The sequence below is a fragment of the Perognathus longimembris genome, chromosome 17 (genome assembly GCF_023159225.1).
Source record: "Perognathus longimembris pacificus isolate PPM17 chromosome 17, ASM2315922v1, whole genome shotgun sequence".
Classification (NCBI taxonomy): Eukaryota; Metazoa; Chordata; class Mammalia; order Rodentia; family Heteromyidae; genus Perognathus; species Perognathus longimembris.
The window spans coordinates 51845973-51854550 of record NC_063177.1 but is presented as its reverse complement, the minus strand read 5'-3'; the positions used below and the strand labels follow the sequence as shown (position 1 = coordinate 51854550).

Sequence of the window (8578 nt, the reverse complement as noted above, 5' to 3'; positions counted from 1 at the left end):
AGTGCTCAAGGGCTCTTTTCCTGTGGCCCTCTCCCTGGTTCCTCTCTAATCCCCAGAGTGGCTGGAGCATAACTCCATTCCTGCGGGTTCTGCTGCCTAGCACGCCGAGGACTGCCACATCCAGCCAAGTGAGAACACAGGACGCCCGGGCCAGCTCCAACTTCAGCTCCACAACAGCGCACGCAATATTCGGGATGGACTTGCACACCAAGTCCTGGCTTGCTAATCTGAAATTCCAACCTATGCAGATGTTCTGTGTTTCCTCTGGCAAGCCTCGTGCCGAAACCCACAGAGCTCATGGATACCCACTACGCTGAACCCAGCCAGGAAGGGGGCTGTCTGTTCCCGGGGAATCCATGGGAGAGAACACAGAAGAATGGAAGCTGAATAGACCACAGCCCAGAGCCCCTAGGGGTCATTGCCCGCTGAGATGTCTCACTCCCCTCATTGTCTATTCTGCCCACAGCCCCTGTGTCTGAGCCCACTTAGGAGTGAGCCCTCTCTAATGGCCTTGGCACCCACCTCTTGATCTTGCCCCTCCTCTGCCTTCCTCCAGACCCCACTCAGGCAACCCTTCCTTCTCCTCTGTAGCCCCACCCTGCCCTGGGGTCCCGTCTCCCACTGGCTCATACCAACAGCCTTGACCCCGTCACCTGCCTTACCTGCCTCAAATGCAGTGAAGTGACCTAGTTATGATCCACCTTCAATTGCACCGTCATTTCCTAACTGTTTACTTATGCATTGTGTTACTCGTTTAACAACTAAAAATAAAACAAGCTGGGCGCTGGTGTCTCACACCTGTAATCCTAGCTATTCAGGAGGCTGAGATCTGAAGATTGTGGTTCAAAGCCAGCCCAGGCAGAAAAGCCCATGAGAGTCAAATAAGTAGAGCACTATCCTTGAGCAAAAGAGCTCAGAGAGGGGCTGGGAATATGGCTTAGTGGCAGAGTGCTCGCCTTGCATGCATGAAGCCCTGGGTTCGATTCCTCAGCACCACATACACAGAAAAAGCTGGAAGAGGCGCTGTGGCTCAAGTGGTAGAGTGCTAGCCTTGAGCACACACACACACACACACACACACACACACACACACACACACACGAAGCCAGGGACAGTGCTCAGGCCCTGAGTCTAAGCCCCAGAACTGGCAAAAAAAAAAAAAAAAAGAGCTCAGAGGTAGCAACCAGGCCCTGAGTTCAAGCCCCATGACTAACACACACACACACACACACACACACACACACACACACACACACACACTCCCCCCAAAAGCTGGAAGTGGAGCTGTGGCTCAAATGGTAGAGTGCCAGCCTTAAGTGAAAAAGCCAAAAGATAGCACTCAGGCCCTGAGTTCAAGCTCCTCTCCCACACTAGTGTAAACTAAACTAAAATAACGACTGTCCTTCCATGAGCCTGGTCAGCACCTCTTCTGGAAACTTCCCAAAGTTTCTCAGCCTCTGTGAACGTTTGGGGAAGGGTCATTTTTGTTGTGAGGTTGTGGGAACTGTTTGGGGTAGTAGGGAGGGGGGATTGTAGTGTGTGTGTGTGTGCACGCATGCACACGTGCGTGCTGGTACTAGACTTGAACTCAGGGCCTAGATGCTATCCCTGAGCTCCTTTTTTCTCAAGGCTAGCACTCTACTTACTTGACCCACAGCTCCACTTGGAGATTTTTGGGTGGTTACCTGGAGACAAGAGTCCCATGGACTTTCCTGACCTGGCTGGCTTTGAACCACAAACCTCAGATCTCAGTCTCTTTTTAGTAGTTTGGGTTACAGGGGTGAGACAGGAGAGCCTGCCTGGCCCTCCCTGGCCTGGGGTGCTTCATTGGGTCTTCCAGGCAGATCCTCAGGAACTTCTTGAGGGCATCAATCGCACTGGGGGTGGGGGGAGGGGGGAGCAGGCCACCACCACCACCACCACCACCACCACCACCACCACCACCGGTTCCAGCCTGAACTTGAACTTGGTTAGGCAGGACTGACCCCTGGAGGCCTCCAAGGGCTCTGACGCCGCCGGCAGGGGCAGACTGTAAAACTCTCCTTGTGAAGTCAGCTTAGTGCGGGGGGGGGGGGGGGGGGGGGGGGGAGGGGGGGGGCAGAGTGGGGCGGTCCTCGGGGAACCCTGCACACAGGGGAGTGCCCGCCGCCACCCTGCGGTCCCCTGTGGTGGCACAAACAGAGAACCTGCAGCTGAGTCTGCCCTCTGGACTGAGTGCAGTGAGGCCATTGCCCTCTGGGCCAGCTGTCTGGCCTCTCTGCTTGTCCCCGGTCCCCACTCTGAGACCTCTTGTTTGAGTAACAGTAACGGGGGCTTTGGGGTTTGTTTTTTTTTGGTCCTGGAAATTGAACACAGCCTTGAACCCAAAAAGCACATGCTCTACTACGGAGCTAGACGTTACGCTCAAAAAATGGTTTAGTAATATTTAGAAGGCAAATGCAGATCTTCAGTATAAAATACGCTTTTGTTGGTCTTGAGTGAAAAAAACGAATTTCGGGCACAAAAATCAATCAAGAGCCAAGGTTGGCGGCTTACGCCTGTTCTCCGAGCTACCCGGGAGGCTGAAGTCTGAGGATCGCAATGGGAAGCCAGCCAGGGAAGGCAAGTCTGTAAGACTTCTACCTCCAATTAACCGCAAAAGAGCCAGCCAGAAGGGCAGCTGTGGCTCAAAGGGTAGAGCACAAAAAGCTCAGGGACAGCGCTCAGGCCCTGAGTTCAAGCTCCAGGATGGACACACACACACACACACACACACACACACACACACAGCTCACAAAACCAACATCCTCTTTGAGGATGGCAGTCACCCCACCCATGCCAGCAGTGTGTGGGGGGGGGGGGGGGATACAGGCGAATCCATCCTCTCCCCTCCACAGGGATTGGCCCAGAAGGGAGTGGGAAAACAGGAAAGCTGAGTTGAGAGCTTTGTGGCTCACGCTTGTAATGCTAGATCCTCCGGAGGCTGAGATCTGAGAAGTGCAGTTCAAAGCCAGCCTGGGGGCGGGGGGGAGCAGAAGCGGGGCGGGGGGCTGGTGGAAACCTGTGAGATTCTTATCTACAATTAACCAGGGGAGAGGGGAATCCAAAAGTAGAGGAGTGGTTCAGGTGGTAGCGTGCCACAAAAGCCAAGTTGAGATCGAGAGGCCCTGAGTTCAAGCCCCAGTGCTAGTATGCGTGTGGCACACACACACACACACACACACACTCAAGAAAGAAGAAAGAAAATAGAGATCCACCCCCCGCCCCCCGGTCCAGGTTACTAGAAGGCCTAAGTGACAAACTCCTTTGAGCCCAGCCCAGCGCCCTGACCCAGCCTCAAAGCGCCACAGGCCCGTAGGATGCCATCCTTGACCCCCAAGTGAACTTCAAGGTCATGGTCAGCTAGTACCAATGGAAGAACTGCCAAGAGCTCAGGCCTGCCTGCGGCGGGAGCTGAACAGAGAGGCCCACAGGGCCCGGCTGGCCGGTGTGGGGCACAAGGGCTCACGGGATCCGCCCAGCACGCACATCCGGCCTGGGCCCCCCAGAAGCACAGGTGCTGTGCTCTCGGCAGGCAGGCAGGCGGGGCGGGGAAGGCTTCTCGGAAGGAGGGGCCTCCGCCCGCTCCCAGGCTGGCTCACACAGCAGCCCACTTCCCCCGGAAGCAGGGGTCAGGGGTTCTCAGCCACCTCACACTCAACTGCTCACGTACAGTCAAAAAAAAAAAAAAAAAAAAAAGGGCTGGGGATATGGCCTAGTGGCAAGAGTGCCTGCCTCGGATTCACGAGGCCCTGGGTTCGATTCCCCAGCACCACATATACAGAAAACGGCCAGAAGCAGCGCTGTGGCTCAAGTGGCAGAGTGCTAGCCTTGAGCGGGAAGAAGCCAGGGACAGTGCTCAGGCCCTGAGTCCAAGGCCCAGGACTGGCCAAAAAAAAAGCGAGACCCTATAGGAAAAAAAATCACTAAAGCAAAAAGGACTCAGGGCATGGTTCAAGTGGTAGAGCACCTGCCTTGCAAGCATAAGGCCCTGAGTTCAAACCCTAGCATCACAAGAACAAGAGTGATTTAACCTAGGGACTCCGCAAGCACTGTGCTTCCGGCCCGCGTGTTTGAGACCCACGGGGCGATAGCATTTATCAAGGACATTATTGATAAGGAGCAGCTACCTCTGTTTCTTCCTTCACGAGCCTGACTAGATGAAAGGATGCATCTTGTTTTGTTTTGTGCTGGTCCTGGGGCTTCAACTCAAGGCCTGGGGCGCCATCCCTGAGCTCTTTTTGCTCAAGGCTAGTGCTCTACCACTTGAGTCACAGCTCTACCACTGGCCTTTTGCGATTAATTAGAGATTTAAAATTATTAAAAAGAGTCTCTTGGACTTTTCCTGCCTGGCTGGCTTCGAACTGTGATCCTCAGATCTCAGCCTTCTGAGTGGCTAAGGTGACAGGCGGGAGCCACCAGCGTCCAGCTTCCTTCTGTGGTTGAGACTTCGTCTCCTACTCCCTTTGCCTGGCCTGGCTTCTCAGTCCTCCCGCCTTCACTTCCCACGTAGCCTGGATTACAGGCCTGTGTCACCAGGCCTGGCTTCATAGAGTTTCATAAAGTTACCTGACTTCACAGAAAGTAAAAGAACTGGTTAAAAAAAAAAAAAGTTTCAGTACACAGTACCGCATACTGGTCACAGTCACCAGACCCTGCTGAAGAGCGCCTACTTCTGCTGCCAGCTTTCTGATTTATCCCTAAGGCACCGGGGGGCGGGGGGGGCAGGTGAAGGGGTGCTCAAGAGGAAAGCTTGGCAGAGAAGAGAGAAGAACCACAGCCTGGCTGGGAACGTTTGCCTTCCCGACTGGGCTATAGGTAAGAAGGCAGAGCAAGGAGGGGTGGCAGGAGGAAGGGGAGAGGTGGGGTGACGGGAGGCTGGAGGCGGGAACTCCTCCAGATGGCTCAGAGGTGGCCAGGTGTTGTGACACCCGCCCCTCCCCCTCCCTTCCTGTCTCGGGACACCTTGTCCGCTCAGCTGCAAACGCTGGAGAACCTGTGCTTATCACTGTGGGGCCAGGCAGTTAGTTACCCAGCAGGAATGGCAGCCAGGTGTCCTGCAAGGAGGAAAGAACTCTTGCCACACTTAGCCCAGGGCTACAGAGAGGTGCGTGGGCCCCAACACAAAGAAGGATGCCCAGGTCAAGTCCACGACCGACCGCAGGGAGACACTCACATACGAATCACATGATTCTCTCCCTCCGGTGCACACCCTCCGTCAGGGGCTTGGCGAAATGCATGGGTGCACGCTCGAATTCAGTGCATCCCAAACACTGGGCGGCACGCACCGCCCACCTCGGCTTGCCCACCCGTGTGAACACATGCTCACAGCTGTACAAACGAGATAATAACGAGATCGGCCGGACTCACCTCCACAAAGAAGAGCAACCAGAGCCTACTCCAGCGCTTGGAGCCGGTGAGCGCACTGTGCGTGGCCAGGTGACTGCCCTTGACGGTCAGCGTGTAGTGGCACACACCCAGGATGGTGATGCCCGCCGCAAAGAGCAGGACGTTCTCAGAGCGCAGGCACAGGAACCCTGCAAGGGGAATGGAGACACGGCTCTTTGCCATCTGAACCAGGCCACCCACTGCAAAGTCCCAGGCCAGGGTGGGTTCAGTGTGGGGGCTGCCCCGGGCGGGGCGGAGGCGGGTACCCTTAGGACCTGAGGGTGGCGTGCCCCCCACTGGGCACAGACAGAGCCCAAGGGCTTGCCAAGGAGACGGGGAGGTGCTGACTCTGCTGGGTCAGCACCCTGAACCCCAGCCTGAGGCAGAGGTGGGGCTGCCTAATTCCCAATGGGACAGAGAAGTGGGGGTGGGGGCTACACGGGGCCTCTTCCCTCCCCCCCCCCACTGTTGCCGACCCCCACACCCTGCCCTCCCCCCTCCAGACCTCCCCACCTTCCCTGACCCCCCTCCAACTTGTCCCTTTCTCTCACCTCCCAGTGCCCAGCACCTCTGGGGACGAGGACCCGGGCTGGTTACCCCAACCAGACTCGGGGTCTTGAGCTCCCAGGGACAGGACCCTCCGCCAGACCCCGCCATGCCGGCCGCCCCCCTCCTCCGCCCCGGTACCCGCGTCCCTCACCGGCTGGCACGGCCAGGAGGCTGAGCGCCAGGATGGCGCAGTCCACGCCGCGGAGCTCCCACCACGAGCTCGCCCTCTCCACGCCCTGCACCTTGCGCTCCAGCTCGGCCAGCAGCGCCCGGGCCGCGGCCCCGGGGTCCCCGCCGGCCCCCGGGGGCGCGGGGCGCTGCGCGGGCTCCATGGGCTCCCAGGGCGCGCGCGCGCGGGGCTGAGGACTGCGGGGCCAGGGGTGACCGGCTGCGGCACCGCACGGTGGAGGCCGGGAGCGGGGTGGAGGCGGGCGGGCCGGGGCGGAGCCACGCGCGGACACCTGCCAGCCCCGCCCGCCCCGCCGGCCCGGCCGGCCCCGAGTCACCACGCCAGGCGCCAGGTGCCCCCGAGCCACCCCCGGGGGAGCCGGGGTGAGGGGGGCTGGGGGAGGAGGCTGCCGGAACCGGCCTGGGGAACAGGAACTGGGGGGGTGGGGGGCTCGGAGACCCCCCAAGGGGACAGTCCCCAAGCTCTTCCTGCCCCCTCCTTTTCCCTGCCCTCGGCTTACCCCCGAGTTCCCGGTCCTCCTCCCCTCTCGGGGCATCTGGACCCCGCCTCTGTCCCTCCTGCCTGTCTCAAGGGGCCTTCCTGGCTGTGCCACTGGGGCTGAATTGGTGGGGTCACCTCTGAGGTCAGCCGAGAGTGGGGACCCCCTCCAGTGCGGGGAGCAGAGGGCAGCCACGGATGACCCACACCTGTCACCCTAGCTTGTCAGGAGGCTGAGAGCTGACCATCGACGGAAGTTCAATCCTCTGTAAGACTCTTAGCTCCAAGTCTGCGAGGCTTGGAAAGGTCTGTGAGACTCTTATCTCCAATCAACCAGCCAAAAGCCAAACGTGGAGATGTGGGTCACGTGGTAGAGCACCAGCGAAGAGAGAACATGAGGCCCCGAGTTCAATCAATCAAGCCAGGCACCAAGTAGCTCATGCCTGTGATCTTAGCTACTCAGGAGGCTGAGATCGGAATAATGCACTTCAAAGCCAGCCCAGGGAGGAAAGTCCATGAGACTTTTCTCTCCAAAAGGAGAAGGACATGGAGGAGGAGGAGGAGGAGGAGGAGGAGGAGGAGGAGGAGGGGGGGGGAGGAGGAGGAGGAGGAGGAGGAGGAGGAGGAGGAGGAGGAGGAGGAGGAGCTGTGGCTTAAGTGGTAGAGTGCTAGCCTTGAGCAAAAAATCCCAAGAACAACCCCCCCCCCTTTGAGTTCAAGCCAGAACCAGCACACACACACACACACACACACACACACACACACACACACACACACACACACACACACACACACCAGTCAATCAACCAAAGGAGGTTCGTCCTGAGTGTAGTGGCATTGACATTAGCCAAGCTCAATGGATCCAGGAAGGTTGTGCAGCAGGGCTGGCGGGCAGCGGCTCTGGTTTGAGGCTGACTTGGTTTAGAACATACTTAACCCTGCGGGAGAAGGGAGGGAATAAGGTATTCCCGGTCCTGGAGTGACAGAGAAGCTGGGGCTGGGCCCCTGCAGGTTTAGAGAGCCATAGCAGGTGTTAGAACAAGGGAGTGACTTGTGTTTAAGAAGGGATATCTGGGGGCTGGGAATATGGCCTAGTGGTAGAGTGCTCGCCTCGTATACATGAAGCCCTGGGTTCAATTCCCCAGCACCACATATGCAGAAAATGGCCAGAAGTGGCACTGTGGCTCAGGTGGTAGAGTGCTAGCCTTGAGCAAAAAGAAGCCAGGAACAGTGCTCAGACCTTGAGTTCAAGGCCCAGGACTGGCCAAAAAAAAACAAAAAACAGAAAAGAAGGCATATCTGGTATAACATAGTCGTCGGTAGAGTGAGGAAGATGAATTTGAAAAATATTTCAATATGCAAACACAAAGGGCACTGAGGCTGGGTGCTAGGGGCTCACACCTGTAATCCTCACTACTTAGGAGGCTGAGTTTTGAGGAATGTGGTTCAAAACCAGCCAGGGCAGGAAAGTCTGTGAGATGCTTATCTCCAATGAACCACCAAAAATCTGAACGTGGCGCTGTGGCCGAAGTGGTAAGAGCGCTAGCCCTGCACAAACGAAGCTTAGGGAGAACACTCAGGCCTTGTATTCAAGCCCCAGAACTGGCACAAAAAAAGATTAAAAGGAACTGATTGTGTAAGCGGCCGAGGTAAAGGGAAATAGAGATAAACTAAAGAAGACTTAGTTCATCAAAGAAAACCTACAAATGGCCATGAAGCACAGGGAAAGAAGTGTGTCTGTGTGTGTGTGTGTGAGAGAGAGAGAGAGAGAGAGAGAGAGAGAGGGAGAGAGAGAGAGAGAGAGAGAGAGAGAGAGAGAGAGAGAGAGAGAGAGAGAGAGAGAGAGAATTCAGGAACTGGGCACTGTCCGTAGCTTTTTTACTCTAGCCTGGCACTCGACCACTTGAGCCACAGCTCTGCTTCTTGCTTTTTGGTGGTTCATTGGAGATAAGAGTC

The 8578-nt window shown here is 57.0% G+C and overlaps 1 protein-coding gene across 1 annotated transcript in view; it reads right to left on the bottom strand.

The window, feature by feature from the left end:
• Otop3 (otopetrin 3) overlaps positions 1 to 6063 on the bottom strand; it is an 11748-nt gene extending 5685 nt beyond the window's left edge. The window contains 2 exon segments of the mRNA XM_048366888.1: positions 5389 to 5555; positions 5958 to 6063. Of these exon segments, the coding sequence (XP_048222845.1) occupies positions 5389 to 5555; positions 5958 to 6063 (273 nt within the window).
• Between the last annotated feature and the right edge of the window lie 2515 nt (positions 6064 to 8578).